Source organism: Plecotus auritus, assembly GCF_963455305.1.
Source record: "Plecotus auritus genome assembly, chromosome: 3".
NCBI classification, from domain to species: domain Eukaryota; kingdom Metazoa; phylum Chordata; class Mammalia; order Chiroptera; family Vespertilionidae; genus Plecotus; species Plecotus auritus.
In genome coordinates, this window is record NC_137772.1 from 44,287,717 (window position 1) to 44,309,098 (window position 21,382).

At 37.4% G+C, this 21,382-nt stretch overlaps 1 protein-coding gene across 8 annotated transcripts in view; it reads right to left on the reverse strand.

Annotated features, from left to right (window-relative positions):
* Positions 1–479: 479 nt before the first annotated feature.
* MBNL2 (muscleblind like splicing regulator 2) overlaps positions 480–21,382 on the reverse strand; it is a 162,981-nt gene continuing 142,078 nt past the window's right edge. For all 8 annotated transcript variants that reach the window (XM_080661702.1, XM_080661703.1, XM_080661699.1 and 5 more), the window contains one exon: positions 480–3,235. In XM_080661702.1, the coding sequence (XP_080517828.1) occupies positions 3,108–3,235 (128 nt within the window). In that variant the 3' untranslated portion in view covers positions 480–3,107. The remainder of the gene's footprint in view (positions 3,236–21,382) is intronic.

Genomic DNA, 21,382 nt, shown 5'->3' on the forward strand with positions numbered 1-21,382 from the left:
CCTTCCCTTCCTCCCCCGCCCTCCCCTCGCAGGCAGTCACCACGTTGCTGTCTGTGTCCATGAGTTTTTTCTCTTTTTTGCTCAATCCCTCCACACATCCCATCCCCCACCCCCAACTTGACAGCTGTCAGCTTGTTCTCTATCTATGAGTCTGGAACTGATATTTTGTTCCCCATTTGGTTATTGATGTTCACACTTCTTCATATTCAGGCAGAATCCTGTAGAAGAGGGCTGAGTGGTAGGATTTATTTTTACTTCTAATTTCAAAGAATACTAAAAATACTTCTAAAATGATCCTTTTAAATTGTTTTTCTTATTTGTAAAAAGCCAAAAGCAAAAGCAGAAACTATCAGTCCCCGTTTGAAGACCAGAGCTTGCTCTTCTTTGAAGTTACCAATTGTTATCTTTGTGAATGTCTAAACCACTTTGTTTGGCTAATTATCAATCTGTTTCAACACAAGGAGGAAGATTAGAAATCCTTTTAAATGCTTCTTTTATTTCATTGGTTGTACATTGGGTGAGTGAACTGAATATTACAACCAAAACATAGAATTGATACAAATTAGACTCCTGTTTACACTGTAAGGTAATGAATGAGGAAATTCTTTAAGTGTTACAGAAAGGTTTAGTAGAAATGTTACCAGTGGTATGGCTAAAAGAATATTTCGGTGAAGTGCTATTATATCCTGAAAACCAAGAGTGAAATGTAGTTCCCATACAAGTGGCGAGTTCATCTCTTAACTACAGTATTTGTTGAATTGCTATCTTCATGTCTTGGATATAGGTGATTTTGTTTTTGTAATTAAACAAAGCATTTAAGATTTATTCATCATAGTCAGACTTCTGAATATAAACAAACTTTTGGCAAATAATATTTATACAGAAAAATAGTTTTAGATCCTCTCAAATCCCAGAATTATTCTATAAAATTACATTATAAATAAATAAAAAGCAAAATCTGTTGTACATATATTTGTACATCTATGCATTTGCCTTGCCTCCTCCTTATCGTAAATGGCATATTTATGACTCTTTGCATATTATAATCACAATTCTGGAAAATGGATATCATAGTAAAAATACAGTCCTCTATATTTGCGTGGGGATACAGGTGATGTTGTTGATGCTCATTAAAGGGCTGAAAATAGTTGTGTGCTAATGATTTTTAACATCAAAATCATGAAATAAAAGAAAAAAAATAAAGACAATGTTACAACAATTAGTCTACAAAAATATTTCAGTGATCACATAATTTACCTTTAGTAATGTATACTATGTATTCAATGAGTTTAAGTGAATTAACAAAGAAAAAAAGAAGATAAGTTTGAATGTTTTAGGCAAGTTGTAGCATAACTACATTGTTATAGTTGAGAAAATTACAAATATCAATAATACATAAAGATGAAACTACCAAAGAAATACAAGTTAGATACAATACTTTCCCACAAATTAAAACAAATGTTAACGATACAAGCACTATGTAAGATTACACTTAGAATGATTTCTTTTGATAGGGTTATCAAATCTATGATATAAGATAAAGAGTCATTAGATTTTGACCAACATTAATTAAAATGGTGAATTTCTTTTTTACTAAAAAAAAAAATGATATGGTTGGTGCATATAGTTTTCAGAACAGGCTGTGAGGCCAAAATTTAAAATATTTTACATTCAATCTCAAAAGTCAAAATACCTCAATCACTAATATGTTCACAAAAAAATGGATGTTTTAAACAATTACATTTATAACAGCTGTTTCATTTTTTAAACAATAATTTAAAAACTACGTAGGTACTGTATAGGCTATGTGCAACATATAAAATGTGAAATATGAAATATTTGGTACGATAGTGCTTAAAATAAACTTCAAAACAAACTTTCTGAACAAAATTTAATTGTATCGCTATTACCTTGAAGAACAACCAAGTATTAAAAAAGTAAACAACATTAAAATATGTTTCATCCATATATAGTATATATATGTATGTGTATATATAATATGTATGTACTTGTATTAAAGTTTTTATACTTTTGAGACATAAAATATGCTTTAAGGTGAAAGAATTAAAAGAACTATTTTTTTCCATGCTGTAGTCAGTTACAACCCTTTAATCCAACTTTTTTGAAATGCAGAACAGTAATGGATTTTTTATAAAGTGAAACTACCTACTTTTTGTTTACATAGTAATTTAGATTAAAGTCACAGTCAAATTTTCAGTGACTAAACTCAAACTTACTTAAATTAGAATATTATACAGATCTCCTCACCTACAGCTTCCTTATTTGACTAGGTTTTTAGTTTAGAAGAGTTATTCTGTAACAGGCAAACGGATGATGAGTTTGAAAGACTAATCCATTAGATTAGACTCTTGACATGGGCCTCTCATTCTTGTCAAGCTGGATGAAGTCTGGCAAAATCTAGGCACTTCTACAAAGTCTCTCTTATAAAACAACTTTAAAAATATACTTGTAAAATAATACCTTCAAGACTTTGTTTGGTAGGGTATGAAGCTCATACCGTGCAAAGTTTCTTTTGCAATCTAGTTAATGTTATTCTAGAATCACATGATTCAATACGGCATCTCCAGGCAAACAAAATACCACACTTTGATGTGTCCCCAGTACTTGTGCTTGAATTTCCATTCAAATTTTAGACCTGTAGGACAGGTATCAGTTTTTTATTTCACTTCTCATCTTTGCTGCAGCATTTGTGTCAAGAAGTGAAACATACCCTTTGATCCAGTGGGAAAATGAAATGACAGTAATTGGAGTTGGAATTGAACCTGCCCTTGGAATAGGTTTTAAACTACTGCTAATTGTTTATTGCTAACTTTGAAATATTCTGAGTCGAAATGAGTAAATTGGTTGGACTTTCTGCATCAGCTATAGTTATGGAGATAAGACAATATTCCTAGGACAGAAACTATGTTTAGAAACCCTTTCAAAGTAAACTTGATCCTTTATGTCTTTAAACATCACAGCTGGTCTCAGGTAGTTAACTATCTTAGGTTGGAATATACTAAGCATACCATATTTAATACTCATATATGATATAGCAGCACTAGCTCCTTAGAGTTGTGGTCTGTCCAGAAGAACTAAATCTTTATTTAGCATGCAGTTTGTGGCAATTCTATTGAGGAGGAAACAGGATAGTATGTACAGTAACAATGTTTAGTTATTCTCAATGCAGATTCTTGGCATTCCATTCCATTTCTGCTGATTACTTCAGAATTATCTGTTAAAGAAAAAGATACGTGCAATTTAGACATTCTTCTGTGAGGGAAAAGAATGAGTGTAAGTTCTACTCTTTGAAAATAGACATTTAAAAATAGGAATTTTCTTCAACTTTTCATTATTTTGGTGCAATTATAATTTTGCCCAGGCCCCACCCTTCATGGTGAAAATTTTATACTTAAGCACTTCTGCTGTGTGGCCACTGAAAATGATGATTCAAAAGCACAGTATTTTCTGTAAAACTGTGACAACATATATGTGGACATACAGTGTGTTTAGATCCTAATCTTTTTTCATTTTCATTTCATATCTTTTTATTGTATGTTCACATTATCCTTCAATTAATATTTGCAAAGGTGATCAAAGAATTAGTCTGTACATAGAAAGTTGTTTAGCAAATTTTAAATATAAATATTTAAAAATGTATAATCAATTATGTATTTTTTTATTAACTTACATTTATAATTCAAAGATGTGTTCCCATAAAAAATAACTTTGTTCCCAAGATATAACAACAAGTTTCAAATTCAGAGAATGTTTAAATGTCCCATATTAAAGAGAAAAAGAGATGATATTCCAATAAAACTGTTATAACATTCTTAATAATCTAAAAGCACAGATACAACTAAACTATCAAAAGCAAACCGTGGTCTGTGGAGTTTGATCCCTAAGTTCATTTCCAACTCCACACCCTTGCAAAGGACAGGGAGTTTGCCCTGTGTGACCCAGTCCATAAATGCCAAGCTTAGAAGCAAAACTTATAACACATTCTAACAAAAATATTTATTCTTTGTGCAATGCCTTGACCAAACTTTGTGCAATGAATAAAGAAAATGTTAGTTTACTAAACAGTCAAGAGTCTTTGTTTAGGAAATAACCAGTAAGACTTTGTTATGGTCAAGGTCAGCTAATATTCCTGCACACTGGGATCCACTTCTCAACACAAGCCTCATTTCTACAAGTATAATTTTGTGTACCATCATGTTAGAATTCATACATGTGGATATTTTCCCTTTTAGTGGGTGCTCCTACAGTTTATATCAAACAATTGTAGTATAAACACTCAATTAGTTTCTCCCATGAAGTAAAAGCATCTTTTATTTTATTGGAATGTACAGATGTGTACAGAATTGATAAAAGTAGAACTGATTTATATTAAATATTTGTACTAAATGGAAACTCAGAACTTCAGAAATGATTATTCTTTGTTTTTTTAAAAAATTCTGGAATTTAAAATTAATTGGGAAAAATAGCATTCCTTGTCTCATATAGATAGACAAATAAAAATAATGAGATGATTTTATATGCAAATATCAGTGTTTTTGAACAGTCATTACAAATAGCTAATATTCAAATTCTTCAGGTGGTTATATTATAACCTCAATATTAGATTTAGATTTGATTATTAAATAGGAATTATTCTATTTCATCCCTTAGCTTCAATGATGCCTGTAAGGTTTCCAAATAAAAATGTGTCCCAGGATATCAAATCATGTCCTGTTTTTCCTTCTTCTTTCCTTTTACTTTAGCAAGAGTCTCTCTAAAATAGTGGGGGCGGGGGGGAATCTTGTGATGTCTTAAGATGGATACGCAATAATACATATTTTAGAATATAGTCACATTAAGGCTTATTAACTGAAACTAAAATTCCATATTGAATGATATTTCTAACCATTTAGAACAAAAAGTATTCAACAGAGAGCCCAGCAATGAGCAAATGTATATTACAGATATTAGTGAGAACAATGCTTTGGACCTGTACCTGACAAAGAGACATGTGCGGCCACCCAAGTTTAATTGAACTGTAAATCAGCCTTGAAGTTAACTGAAAGCATCAACGGGACTCACCCAGACTGCTTTTCCCCTCTGCCCCAGCGTACACATGATCCATTATATGGATAAAGACATAAATAAGAATGACTGCTGCTACTATTGAACTCTCGGCAGTTACTACTGCATCACATCTTGGCCAGAAAACCCTGCCATACCCTGGTCTGTGTCTTTGGCTATCTGGTGGGCTCTATATGTGGCATTAAAAACATGAGTGAGTAGGGGGATTGGGGGGATAAGGACACATATGTAATACCTTAATCAATAAAGAAAATTAAAAAAAAAAAAAGAGTAACCAAAAAAAAAAAAAAAAAAAAAAAAAAAAGAAAGTCATGCTCCTCACAGCTGTGAGCTTCAAGAAGTTCAAGAGATTTGCTCTTAGAAGATAGGAAAGGTTTGAGTGTTTATTTTTGTGGTAGGATTTTTCTTGAAAATATAACTTGATTATTAATTTTTTTTCTGAGAAATGTAGCTTGTTCACACAGTCTGAGTTGAGTGCACCCTGGGGTGAACTACATTCTGGAAATATAGACAGAACAGGAATCCAGATGAGGAGCAGTTACCAACGAAGTGCCTCTGATATAACTATTGCCTGTTTGATTTCTACTTCTGATGTTGGAAGACCTGACAGGACAGGCACTGAGGCCCACTGGGAGGGCAGGACAGTTCCCAGCTGGGAGGATACCTCTGGAAGAAAGACAAGAGCCAAGTGTGTGTGCAGAGTGGAAGGGTGTGGAGAAGCCATTTTGAGGGACAGAGAGATCTTCTGTGTAGTTTTTAATATGGCTTTTCTGTAGTCAGATTGTAGTTTTGATTTGCACCAAAGAGATATAATTTAAAATAGAATGAGCAGATCTATTTTGTGTTTTCTGTGGTTTCTCCTCAGCTATTCCTCCATACTAGTTTTCTATGGACATATAAAACATGTTCTTTACATAAAAACTTCTTCAATGTCCGTTGCAATGTTAATGGTCAAGAGGATCAAAAGCTTCAGAAGGTGCCTGGATATTTGAATGTAGATACAAGAAATAATTCCTAAAAGAACAGGTTTATAAATGGCCCAGGAACATGGACTATGTTACTTTCTGTTCATCTCCCTGATGGACTGGTCCCTCAAATAAGTATTATTTTGTATAACAGAACCATGACAAAGAAGGAAGTTGAAGTATTAAATAGGACTAGCCCATCTAATGTGGTAAATCAAAATCTTGAACTGGGAGCATTATTTTCAATTCCTTTTCTACTAAAAGGAGGACACACAAAAATGGGAATAGCTGACGCCCACAAAATCAGCAATTCTATTTTTAAAACAAAGGCAGCTTTGATTTAAATTGTGAGTGCTTTCATAAATCTTTAGTGGACTATCTATTGTAACAAGAGTATCTGTGATGCAAATATGAGTTGGCTGCAATAGTGTCTACTTATCAACGAGCATCTCCCCCAGGTGGTTGGATTTAAGAATCTGATGATTCTGCTTAATTCACATCCATAAATTACTTCCATATGACCCAATGCACACTTAGTTTTATTTTTGTTTACTGAAGACAAAGCATGGATGGCCCCAAAGAACATCAAATGGGTTGTTCCCTCATCAAATGTGTTATGAGCAATCATTTAATACTCCCTGCAACCTCAGTGAAGTTCCTACCATTGACTCATAGTGCAATGGCAGTCAAGCTTGTTAAAAGAGGGCTGGGTTAGGTAATGCCTAAATACTAAGCCTCTGGGACCAGGCAGGAAAGATACATGAGTGCATGGGTCAGGCAGGGAGTGTGGCAGATGTAAGGGCCTATGTCTAGAAGGAATGGAATAGCATCTATGAAGCTCCAGCCAATCGCTACCTGCAGAAACCTGGGCTCTACATTGCTTGACCTTTCCATTTTACAACTAAAGCTGGAAATTCAGTAACTAATTCATATTATAGGAAACAACTCTGTGTGGGTCAATTCTTTGGGCTGAGTGCAGCTATGAGCTGCTGGTTTGTGTCCTTTCTGAGCCTTACTTTCTTGGAGGAGATATCCACCAAGCCTGGATATCTCCTGAGCCAGGTAGCAGCCATTGTGGTAGGCAACATACAGGGAGGCAGCAGTCACCAGTGCTGGGCAGGATCAGGAGAGTAGGTGTCATGGGAAGTTAATCCTGCAACTTTTCAGACATTGAATAGGGTACTTGACCAAGAGGCACCTTCTAGCTAAGAAGAAACTACTAGATATGAAATATGTATGTTGCCTTGTCTTTTCCAAGGTAATGATGAATTTAGCAGAACCATCCACATGCCCTGACCCTTGGTGGGCACTTGAAAAGAGCTGACCAGAGTGGGAAATGCCCTTGGTTGAAAGCAAAATAGTCTGCAGAGGCTGAAACACTGAATTTGAGCACATCAGCATCATAAACTCAACAGCTGAACTAACTACCTCACATGCAACCGGATGCAAAGAAGACAAGTCTAGAATTTCCTCAGTGCTTTTGAGGCACCAATGTTAATACTTTCTGAGTGTTCTACCTTGTTGATTGATCTCCAGGAACTGAACATATGAGTACTTTGGAAATGTGGGAGCTTCTAGATGACTTCTAGGAATGTTCACACTTCTTATATAAACATGTTCATTACAAAGATTCAGGGACATCAAATGAGTTATCTTTTAACATGTTAGCTAAGTATGAACTCTGGTAAGAACTCTTACTGCTTGGCTTAACTGATAGTAAAAACATTTCTGTGAAAAGACAAACTGTTCCTATGGATCCAAACAATGAGAGAAGAGGAATCATGGATGTTTTAGTTAAATCCTCCCATGAAAAGCCATCCACTAATGTCTCTGTAATGTTGAGTTTGAAGAGGTAAATAACATATACCCTGCAAAATGTTTGTGAGGCCTTGCTGACATCTGAAGGAACCACAGTGGACCAGGATACCAACTAGCATGGGAACTCAAATAGACACTTCCAAGCAGGGCTGCTGCATTAACTGGGTCCATACCAAATCTGAATTTTGTAAGCACCGGGCAATGTCCCATTCATCTTTATATCCCTAGTGTCTAGGATAGGGCTGAGTACATAGGAGGCACTTAGTAACTGTTGGTTGCGCAGAGGGCTGAATCAATAAGATTTACCAAGGACACAACATCACAATGTTGGCATCAACAGAAAACTAGTGGACCATTCACAAGTGAGATGTAGCCATGGAGGCAGGAAAAGAACCTTTTAGATAGTCTACACATAAACATTCCTTCCCATTCCTCCACTCCTGTTATATATAGATAAAAGGAAAAATATTCTAGGCTGGGGGCAGAGTCACTCACAGGGGGTGGAAACATGGCAGATAAACAAAAATGCCACCTGGAGAAAACTTCTGGTTGATTTCTTAGAAATCTTTTCTCATGGTTACAAGACCCTGTTCCCTCAGGAAATAATTAAAGAAAGGATGTTTCACTATCTTTTTAAAATATATATCCTATCTAATAAAGACAGAATATGCAAATTGACCATAACTCTGTGACAAAGATAGTGGCACCCATAGCCAATAAGGAGGGAATATGCAAATTGATGCAACAAGACGAGAGGCGGAAGGTAGCTCTGGCTGGAGCGAAGGCGGTGCCGGCAGCCAGGGGAAGGCAGGCCTATTCTTGCATGAATCTTTGTGCATTGGGCCTCTAATATATATATATGTATATATGTATATGTATATGTATATATATATATATGTATATGTATATGTATATGTATATGTATATGTATATGTATTTATATATTTCAGAGAGGGAGGGAGAGGGAGAGAGAGCTAGAAACATCAATGATGAGAGAGAATCATTGATCTGCTGCCTCCTGCACACCCCACACTGGGGATTGAGCCTGCAGTCGAGGCATGTGCTCTTGATGGGAATAGAACCCAGGACCCTTCAGTCCACAGGATGACATTCTATCCACTAAGCCAAACTGGCTAGGGCTCATTGCCTTTTTAAACAAACCTTACTACTGGTTTAAAAATAGAAAACTGAAAGGAATTCCTAAAATTATGGCCCAGGAAAGGAGGCTTGCCTGTTGCTCACCATCCCGTTATCTTTTTATTTATTCAGTTTTCTTATTCAGTCACACATGTTCCTCTTCACTATGCTCCATTGGTATTCCTTCCTCCTGCAGTTTCTCCACTGTTTAATATTCTCTCTGTCTTTTCCCCAGTATTCCACACATCTTCTCCATGGCAGCCATCACTGTCTAAAATGTCCTGATTTTGTCTGAGAGGCAAAACTTGTGAAGTATTCTGTTTGAAGCAAATTGTACAAAGGCAGAGAGACATTTGTACCATTTTTGGCTGCAAAATAAATCTGTGCTTAATCATAATATCAGTTACTAAAGTCAAATGCAAGTGTCTTTGGTCAGTTGATGGACATAGTTATCAGAGCAATTCTAATGATATGTATTAATAAATGAACAATTTCAAGAACTTTGGCCAATTTCAAGACTATTCATAAACTTTAATTGTGTAAAATGTTCAGATAATTAGTGGTATAAAAAAAGACACTTTGAAAAAATACTCATATTTATTACTTAGGGGGAATACTGTCCTGAGGCAGTATTTGACCTGTTTTCAAAAGGGATTTTTATTTATGTAGAAAAGGCAAAAACTGGGGCTGTGGGAGAAAATTCTAAAATATGACAATCAATGTCACTCTTGAGATCACTCTAAGGTTAATTGGAATGTCCACAATGTTTAGCAGACCTTAAAGATTATGTAGTAAGGATTACTGTTTTGCCCTCTGTCATGAATAGAAGGTTTACATTCAAAGCTCTAATTCCTCTGTTTTAAATGACATCATTTTGTGGATGACTCATTTCTGTCTAATATTTTCCATTCTATAATATTTGGACAGGAAGAATTTTCAGATATACTTTCTAATATATGAAAATTATCATTTAAACTATTAATAATTGAATTTTTGCACAAAAGGCAATAACCTGATCTCAATGAAGATTACTGACCAGGGTCCACATTGATATTATCTAGATAAAATACATATACTTTACAAATTCTTGATTTGAGTAAGATCTTGCTCCTTGCATGAGTCCATGTCATATGTGGAAACATCTAGACTCTTGTGAGTATTTTAGTGAGGCCTTGATATGATCCTCTTCTCCAACCCAAACCCAGCCCCTCACAATCCCAACTCCCCTGAGAGAATTCTGAGGACCATTTCTGTTGCTTTCATGATGAGATGGTGAGATGGGAATCTAGTCCTCACATCATCTAAACATCCTTATGTTAGCCAAGGGGGACTTTTCACCTATAGGATATAAATGAGGAAGAAGGTAAAGCATGTAAGAGGAGACTCATTTCTTGTACTTTCCCCTGATGCTATAGAAGTGTTTAAAACAAAAAACACATTCAGGAGTCTTATGTAATTGTTCAGGAAGAGAGGAACTACTGAGACCATGTTTGGATTGCAGGGGCCAAAGGCTCAAACAAAACAAAACCCCAGACTGGAAGGGCCGCACGACAGCCAGGGACAGAGAAGTAGGCAGACGAAGCCACAGCATCCAAGGACAACGAGAAAGAGGGTAGGGTGAGTACATCTGATGGTCACCCAGGAACAGGTCCCAGCTTTTTTCTTCTTATTCATCACCTGACATTTTTGTCTTCACACTATACGTTACAAACACATTCCTACTCTATACACCTTCCCCAATGAACATTCACAGAATTCACCATATTATCATGGTTCCTATACCGCCAGCAGATGGAGAAGGTGAAAGTCTTCCCTATCACACACCTGTCTGGGGGCTTGAGTTACGAATATGCTTTTGGCATCTTTCTTGAATCTTTAAGATATGGAAACATCTGTGAACATGGTTTTGGGACAGTTCCATGCCAATGTCATGAGTTAAACTATTGCAGACCAGTCTAGATACTTAATCATCAAGTCTGTCACTGTCTCTATATGAAAATTATTTAAGGTCCAAACCAGGTGGTAAAGAAAATTTTGAACAAGCAAATTTTTTAAAAATTAGGGACTGTCTGCATATAAAAGTAGGCTATATTCCTCTACTAAATCAAGAAACAATATATAATATTGGGGCCACACTATTTAATACAATATTCTAAGCATTATAGAAAATATTATAAAATCTTTTTATAAAATATTATATTTAGACTATTTAGAGTGAGATTATTTACAGCAAGATTCATAGTGAGTAAAGCTATATGGGATTAAAAAGGCAGCCCAGGTTTGAGACTATTTCATTGAAGGGGACCTCTGGACATGAAGGTAGAATCTAAGAAAACTTTTTTATACTTTTGAAAAACTGCTTGTGTAGCAACTGAAAAGCAGTTTCCTAAGTATTCATTTATACCTGCTTTTTTCAATATTAGTTTTGCTCCCAGTAATACACTGAAGAGTCAGGCCATAATGCCTTTGTATCCACTACCATTATGTTAGATTTAGGATCCTGGGCACATTTTGGCTGTATTATTCATTTTAACAGTGGAGCAGAATGTATAATTCAGTCTGCTAAGAATTGGCTTTTAAGAAACTACAGGCAGAAAAGTAACCAAATGCTAAGCTGCAGTAAAAGGAATGGTAAAATTAATGTTATGTACAAGACATGAAGTATGTCTTTTAATCGTATTGCACGTTTCTTGAACTGGTGGGATGACAGAGCCATCTAACAAAATTTCCAATGAAATTTGTTTTGTTTTTAGTTTTTTGCCTCTGTATTTGCATATGAGAGAGAGACAGACAGACAGAGAGAGAGAGAGATATTAACAAAACCACTCAATTGTGTGTAAAATCATGATGCAAAGGAAAAATCAAAAGGAATCCTGGGGTGGAATTTCAGGAGGTTTCTCTGTGCCACCGACCAGCTTTGTGACCCTTCTGAGCCTTAGTTTTTGACTCTGCTTGTACCACATTGGCACCTCTGTCACATGGTGGGGTAATTAAACCAGGTTACCATCTGTCCTCCCTAATAACTCCCCATGAAGTGCCAAAATATCCTGATATAACAGATAGCAAAATGGAAACCAAAGGAAGAAAATATATAAAGCTTCCACATTCTTTTATTTCTTTACTAGAGGCCTGGTGCATGAAATTTGTGCATGGAGGGGGGGGGTTGTCCCTCAGCCCAGCCTGCACCCTCTCCAATCTGGGACCCCTCGAGGGATGTTCGACTGCCCGTTTACAGGGATTGGGCCATGGGGTTGTGGCCAGCCTGGGTGAGGGGTTGAGGGCTGTTTGCAGGCTGGCTATACCCCCTTCAGGGTGGGGGTCCCTACTGGGGTGCCTGGCCAGCCTCTGTTTGCAGGCTGGGTAAGCCCCCCAGCGGGGACCCTCACCCCATGGGGGTGTGGTCAGCCTGGGTAAGGGGCTTTTTTTCTTTCTTTTTTTTTTCCAGCGCCTCCTTGAGTGGAGGCCAGGGCCAGCTGGAAGCAGGTATCTGGGATTTATTTATCTTCTATAATTGAAACTTTGTAGCCTTGAGTGGAGGCCAGGGCCAGCCTCGGTGGGCAGGAAGCTTAGCTTCCTCCATCACCGGGGGCAACCCAAGCCTCCTGCTCGCTCCAGTTCCGTGGTGGCTGCCATCTTAGTTGGGTTAATTTGCATACTTGCTCCTGATTGGCTGGTGGTTGTAGCAGAGTGATGGTTAATTTGCATGTTTCTCTTTTATTAGTGTAGATTACTAATTGTCCTCCATCAAAGCTCAGTGGGCTCTTAATAAACATCTACTCAGAAAAAATATGAAAATGTGTTGTCATCGAGTCAACAGTGGGCATCTGTATGGCATGACATCTTAAAAATATTTTTAAATGTTATCTTTATTGTTGAAAGTATTATAGATGTCCCTCCTTTCTCCCACCATTAACCCCTTCCACCCTGAACCACTCCTCCCAGCCACACTATTGTCTGTATGGCATGATATCTCAATATATCCCCAGCTTCTAACAGACATCACTGAGGAAAAATTTTTATTTGCACTCAGTTACCTGCTTTATGAAAACAGAACTCTTAAAGGAAAACATGATAGCAATAAAGAATTTTTAATGTGAAAAGAGTAATTTTATATCATGGATTTAATAAAACAAAAACTCAAGTATAGTTAGACATCTTTCTTCCCAATCCTAACTACTTCTTCTTTGGAGAAATGTCTATTCAGATCTGTTGCCCAATGTAAAACCTTGTTGTAAAATAGGCATATCATAAAATTTGCAATTTTAACCATTTTTAAGTGCATAGTTCATGAAAGTCGCATTAGGTGCACTCACATTGTTGTGCAACCATCACCACTCTCGATCTCCAGAACTTTTCATCATTCCAACTGTAGCCCTGTAATTATTGAACAATAACTTTCTATTCCCCTTTCTTACCATACTTAGTTCCTTCTCTACCCACCTCTCCTGCACTTCTTTACATCCTTCTCATTTGTGGCTTCAAAATGGTTTACGTGGCTCTTCCTGTATGCTCACCTGAATCCCTGGGCTTGCTCTCTAATCTAGCTTTATGGTTTTACTTAAATTAAATTAACCTTCTAGTGGCTCCTTTCACAGTTGCCTCCACCAGGCTTCCCAAAACATTCATTCTTAACTAGTGATATTTAGTTAACCTGAGATTGATAAGTTAAGGCTCGGTGGAAATAGTGGGAAAAAATTGTACCTCTATTTTTAAATTATTGTTGTTTAAGAAATGAAAGTCCTAGATGAGGGACTCCTCTTGGTAAACTCTTTCCAGCCAGAAATTATTTTCCAGTTTGCCACCCAGGGAAGGGTGAGATAGCACCTTGTCCATCTGCTTCTCTAGCTCTTGTTTACTGGACTGAAATAAGAATTTCCTTGTTGGTCTCATCAACCAACAATATTTTCCAAACACTTCTGATACCACACTTGGATATTAAAAAGTTCTAGTAGAACTTTCTTCTTAAATTGTTAAAACTTTAAAAATTAATAGTTAAAACTCAGTGGATACAAGTTTTTAAGGGAATCATACGAAGAGATTAATCCTAATCTACATTGGCCATAATAATCTCTCATCAAATTCAAATATGGTGGGCACATAAGAGAACAGGATTTGGAGGCAGGCAAATCTTATTTCTAAGACTGTCCAGCCACTTCCTACTTCTTTAATCTTAAGTAAATTATTTTGTTAAGACTTGCTCTCCTCTGGAAAATGAATATGACACTTCACAGAGTCCTGTTGAGTATTAAATGAAATAGTGCATATAAAATCTCTGAAGTGTAATAGTGGCTTTGGATGAATGTTTGTTTCCTTTCTTTAGTCAATTTAAGATTCATAAACCTAAATAAAATTTGGTTTCAACTCTATTTAAATAGGCATTCAAATAATAATATTGCCTGATTTTACATTTAAATATTACATGATTTATATGGGCACTTCCATAAACTTGATTTTTAATGAGACAAAGATTTTTAAAAATGTCCAATACACTTACTTCCTGTTCTGTATATGTATATCCTGACCTGTCATTGACAACTTAATATAGGCTGAATTTCTCTATTTATTTATGAAAATCCCAACTGTCATTCATATTAATAATTTCAAACTAAAATCTTTTATTATAAAGACATTAAAAGTCAGCAGTGTTTGCTGATCAGGGTCAAGGAGTAGAAAATTAACATCTCATAAGAGGCAGAATCCCCATTCTTTAAAGTTAGACCCAGTTCAAACCAGCTTCTAGGCCTAATAGATATGTTACCCTGGGTAAATAATTCAACCTCTTTTATTATTATTACTCATATCTTTAATAGAAATTAAACACGTGTTCCTAACTCATGAGTTGTTGTGAAGATTAGATAACATATTTAATGGTTGCCTGGTGGGAGTAAGCACATAATGCTACTGTTATCATATGGTAATATTTCACCTATTTTAATTTCCTAGGCTAAGCCACAGAACATGAATATTTTGACAAGGTATAGCAATTACTAATAAATCTTAGGTCACTGTGCTTAGAGCAAACCACTACTTATGGACACTCTGCACACCCAGGCTTGTCTAATAAACATCTATACTTCAATTTTCAAGCCTTCACTTCTTCTCATACAGGTACCCCTACACAGCAGAAGGAACAAGGGAACTTATGAGTTGATGTTTTTGTTTTTGTTTTAAAAAGCAACTCTAAAACACCTTTTTTCCAAGGCAAAGAAATACAGGAGGATTTTCTTCACATTCTCCATACACTCCTTAGATTTCCCTATTTTAACTCCTTTTCTTGTTCAAGGCCACCCTTGATGTTGCATTTGTCAGAGAGAGCAAAGAAAAGAAGATGAACAATAAGAATTGATTTAAGCAATTCCTTTTCTCCTAAATCCTCATAACTAAAGTGGTTCTCTGGCCCTTTCAAATATTTCAGTGTAACAATGACAAATATTGAAAGAATGACTAATGGAAGTGCTATGACATTATTACTGGAAAAAGTATTTGGAGAACAAGAAGGAATTGCATTTAACATCCCTGGGTATCTTTTTGATTTCCCAAAAACCTTTCTAAATTCTAAGGAGGAAGCAAACGTATTGATTGTCCAAAAAAAAAAAAAAGTGGAGCTGCATATTCGTGATGGATGGTGGTTTGACAGTGGGAGAGGACTAAGCAGGTTGTTAGGAGATGAATTTTTAACTCTCATGTAATTTTGAGTGAATCATTTAACCATTCTAGTTCCTTCTTCTCATTGTAACATGGAAGGCTAGGAGCTTGGGGAAAGTTCTAAATCTGGTTTTGCTACTTTAATAGATGATCTTGGGCAAGTGTTTCAGCTTCTTGAAATTGCAATTTCCTCATCTATATATTGGGGATCAGAGTAGACCCTTACAGAGCCATTGTGGGCTTCAATAAGATAATTCATATAAAAGGCTTAGGACAATGTCTGGTATTTGGTAAGTGCTTAGTAAAGGAGAGCTGTTGAAGGGATTAGCTAAAGAACATATATGCATACTCCATGGACACAGACAATAGTTTGGTGAAGGCCAAGGGAGTGGGAGGTGCTGATGGGAGAAGGTGGGAAAAGTGTGGAGAAAAGGGGGACACCTGCAATTATGTCAACATTAAAAAATTTTAATAAAGCCCAGCCAGCATGGTTTAGTGGTTGAGTATCGACCTATGAACCAGAAGATCGTGGTTCGATTCCAGGTCAGGGTACATGCCTGAGTTGTGGGCTCAATCCCCAGTGTGGGGTGTGCAGGAGGCAGCCGATCGATGATTCTCTCTCATCATTGATGTTTCTGTCTCTCTCTCCCTCTCCCTTCCTCTCTGAAATCAATAAAAAAAATATAAAATTTTTTTAGTAAATAAAAGAATAAAAACGAGAGCTCTTGAGTTTTTTTGTGCTGTCTGTTTATGCATACACACAGAGTGAGGCAAAGTAGGTTTACAGTTGTTTGTATTAAAAATAATACAATAATTAATAAATAACAATACTAAAATAAACTGTGTTTTGAGTACTTACCACTATAAACCTACTTTTGCCCCACCCTGTATGGTACTTTGGGGCTCCATAAATGATCATTTAAAGCAGTTTCTCAGGAAGGCACAGAAAGGGAAAGAGCACTACTCTAGGCAGGATTCAGATAATTGGGTTCTAGTTCTAGTTCTCTTACTGTTTATGTAACTTGGGTAGGCCACCTTGCTGATGTGGGCTCCTGTTCCAATTTATAATGTAACCTGCATCATCATTCTCTTTTTATGTGTTATTGTAGAAATAACGCACAATTGTGGTAAGTTTGCTGTTATGACTTACTGCCTTTCATTACTTTGTTGTAGTTGATACAGATCTGGTGTCACTCCTGCAAGGCCTGATGTCACTGCGACTGTGGGGAAATGGGTGACATTTTACAATGACCAGTTTAGTGATGCCACTTCTGGAAATGCATTGTGGTGAGTAGTGAAGAGTGTCTGAATTTGCTTACAGGAAGCTCATCAACATCAACTCTGAGATCTTTGAAAACTCCAGAGCAAGGGGAGTGATGATAAGAATAATGTAATTTGATTACCTAAAGTAAAACAGACCAAAAGCTGTAGTCTGTTACACCTCATGCTGAAGGGTGATGGATTATAAATGCTAGAATAGCTATAGTTTTTCATAAACCAATGTCAGAAAATACCAGTCAACACATGTGTCCTTTACAGTGCAAATGAGAGTGGAGATGTGTCAACAAGAACCATTTTTTTTTTCTCTAAGTCACTGGGACAGCTGTTGTAGAGGGCGGGAGGAGAAGTCGGTGAAGTCCACAGATGCCATAGACCTGGAGAAAAGCCACTGGGAGAGCAAAGGGTCAGAATGCCTCCTGAATTGTCCTTATTGATTACTTATCACCCCCATATTTTCTTGATTACTTATCACCCCCATATTTTCTCTGTTCTCTCTCAATTTCAACAACATTCATCGATGAAGAGCTTCCTCACCAGTTAACCTGCACTCACCCTCTCCCAGCTTGTATCTGCCCACTCACTTCCAGTAGACTAGTGTTTCCAAGTCTCTCATTTAACATTTGTCCTGCTCTCATCCTGCCATTCAAGGCCCTCAGTAACCTAACTTCTCCTCACCTACTCCATTGACTTTTCCAGCACTGCCCAAACGCACTGTCCCCTTTACTCTCCCACTCACTGCAGCATGACCTGGAACACATTCTTTAGCCCAGATCTGATGTAGTAATAGCTGTTCCATCTGCTTCTGTTGTGGGACAAAGTCCTAGACTGATTCTGAAACTCCTGTCTGAACCTCATAGGCTATGGGGGACAATGTGGTCTAAGGGTGAGAAAGCATTGACTTCAGAGTCATATATGTGGCCATTCTGAGCCTTGATTTTGTCATATGCACCAGATGGAGAATAGGGCCCCTCTGATCTGGTTAAATGTGAACGCATATCAAGCATAATGCTGGTACATTTATAATACCAGTTCCCTTTTGCCCTTACCCCACCCCTTCCTTTACCCCTTAACTTTCACACTACTCAGGAGCAACCTCACCTGATCATTATCTGTCTAATTCCCTCACTTCCCTCAAGATCTTTCTCCCCACTCTAGGGATAAAGCCCTACCATGGAGCTTGGTTCTTCCCATGCAGTAGTATTTGAGTATATGACTATGTGACATTGTCTGATTGGTTCACAACTCTTCACTGAGGCTGTAAACTCCTAGGCACCTCCCTGCACTGGTAGCTTCTAGAATGATCAGCAGACTCAGACCTTGGAAACCACTGCTTAGAGGGAATGCAAGAAGGGGCTGGGACATAATGCCAATTTGTCTTTGACACACAGTGGTGTCATATCTGGTTAAGTGGAGCGACAGCCAGGTTAGCTTGCTGTTCTTATGGGGAAGCACTAAAGATCTCTCCTCTCCATTCACTGAAAGACTGGCAACTTCCCCAAACACACAGGAGCAAGTGTGAGAAGGCAGGTAGTAGTGGCAGAACTTAGGGAGGAAAATGCATATGAACCAGAATTTTACTCTGTTTGAGCAACTTTGAAATGAGACCCCTTTCATCTTTCACCTCTTGGCAGTGGGTCTGAATTCCTGCATTGCAGCAAGTCTCTCTTTCCTCTAGAGCAGGAAATAAACACACACATATACAATGAGCTATATATTCCATCTGCTCAAAAGAGGAAATCTCAAATTAGAAAACCTGAGCCTGATTTCATTACCATCAACAAATGTCAAAATACTATAGGGAATACGACTTTTCAATCTCAAAAGATTCCCCCAAATTCCATCAAAATGCAAAAGAGGATGGGATTTGAAGCACACCAAGTAGGACAATCCACCAGGCAGTACAGCTCCACAGAAGAACCCTTGACATTTTCTCTTCAGCTGCACGAAATTGGAACTGATATTATGTCTTTAGGTGCTATATACAAAAGCATTCTACCCAAGTGTCTCACCAGGAGGTGTAAATTATTCATGGGAAATGAAAATGTACTAGATTACAACACTTATATAACTTAGCCTTTCCTTAGAGAATCTGCAAATACATTTATTAATTTAACCTCATGGCAGACCTGCAAAGCAGCTGCTTCTGAGGCAGGAAAATAAAAGGTCTATTGTCTTCTTACTTTCTGCTTTCTTGAAGAGAAAAAGTAACCTGCCTCTATATCGCTCTCATAGAGCCCAGTCCACCTAAGACAGAAGACCCCTCCCACCTCTCCTCTAAAAAATTTTGACCACACTAGAAAGTCTGGATTCCAGTGCTCTCGCCATACTGCACCATGGAATTTAGACTCAAATTGCCAAGAAGCTTGAACTAATAACTGAATGCAAATACTGTAATTTTTATAGTTTTTTTTTTTTGACGAGACACAGCAGGCTCCTCCCTCCCCCTCTCTTTCTCCTCCTCTTTCTTTCTCTCCCTCTACACACACACACACACACTTCTACCTCTCTCCACAAAATATTTGATGTGGCAATTCTGCCTCATTTAAAACAACCAGATCCATTACTGAAACAGAACCCCTTCTACAGTTGGAATATCAGCAAAATGTTACATTATAGGTGGCTAAACAGCTATAGCAGTGGAATGCTAGATAGCTGTCTCAGCCCGAGACCAATTCATAAAGGTTGGATCTGACACTTGCTGTCTCGGCCTTTCTGGAGTGTAACATACTTGGGGCCCAGCCATGTTCTATAATCTGTTTCCAGGAACCAGCAAACCAAGAAAGGAGTCTTCAGTTTGATCATCCACACACAGAGGCCTGCCACGTTACTGAGTATTTCAGGAGAGGTACCTGACAGGAGTCGAGTCCTCCCACATGGGGGCTTTGCAGAACCATGATTTTTCTTGTGAAGAAACAGGCTCCAAATTGGTCAAATGGTGGATATGGGGGTGTTTAATGCCTCCTACATTTGTCTGAATATAGTTCCGACAGATGGCTGTGAATAATAGATGTTTTATACAACTCTTTGAGATGAGAGTTTGGGTGAAACATGACCTTATCTTCTAGATTTCTTGGTTAGTATAGGCTAACTTACATACCCAAGAATCTGTATACACAAATAGCTTTGAAGTTGTATTCACATTTATATGTGAGAAATAAGTAAAATCTCATTATTTGCTTTCCTCTTCCCTGTCTAGTTATTTGTAACAGGCGAGACAAAGCATAATATATGAATCTGGTTGCATGTAATTATTTCATATTTCTGATAAGATATTGTTGAAATGTATTATAGTGAATTTGTATCAGGCATATCTGGAAAATGGGATTTTCTGACTTGTCAAATTTTCCAGGAAATAAAGGGTTGTGGGTGTATAATATATTATTAATGAATTTTCACAAAGCTCTTCCTAAGGCCAACTTTCTGTTAAATGGATTTAATCTTTGGGGGGGGGGGTTCAGAAGATGTGACCTTCAGGTCATCATTTTAAAGAGGAATCGCCACTTTTTGAAGATGTGATTATTGGTTAACATATTGCCAGAAATATAATTTGATCACACCAACTTTAAATGCATAACAAAAAATCCTAATATGTAATGTGTAAGAATTTTTCTTCGTAGCATGGACTCATGACCCAGAATGAATCAGATGAATAGTTGCTCCCACTGTCCACATAGCTCTAACCTGGGCAATATATATTTGCACCAAATCTGAAGGGACTCCTCCTTTTGCTCAAAGGCCTGGAGGTCTTTGAGCTTCTGTGGCTCTGAAGTCTCATTTAGGCATGGAGATGGGAGCCACATGTTAGGGTAAGCACACTGGAGGCATTTGACCATTGAGTCCACCCAGCTGCTGTTCTTGAAGGCATTCAGTTCAGGTCCTACAGAGGCAATGTCCTGTGGTTAATCTTTCATGTCAGCCCACATTTCTTTTTGTCGTGTGACATTTGTTTGAACATGTTTTGCCATAGTATGAAATAGTTTTTCTGTTTCTCTGTGGCTAAAAGTAACTCTCCCTATGTCACGGGCAAAGGCAAGACAAAGTAGGTCACCTTCCAGCTGCCCCAGTTCCAGTTTAGGCTCTTGTGAAAACCTCTCAATGGTCTCCACAGATTCTCCCGCCTAGAATCCATCTTCTCATTCGTCCTAGAGTTCTATCCTGTTTGAAAATTCTTCAAGGGCCAAACCCTTTAACCTGGCACTTAATCCTGCACAATGTGAATCAAACCTACGTTGTAGGCACTCACTCCTGCAAACTGAAGCTCTGACCAATCTAATGTTAGTTCTTCTCTGCTAAACTTTACACTTTCCCACCTTTGTGCTGGTCATTATTTCTATCTAGTGATGATGCTTTAAGGAACATGCAGGCAAGGTCCTTGATTAATTCAGAGGAATTACATCTCGTGTATTCAGGAAAAGTACATCTAGTTGCTGGGGTTCAGGGAAAGAGCCAGG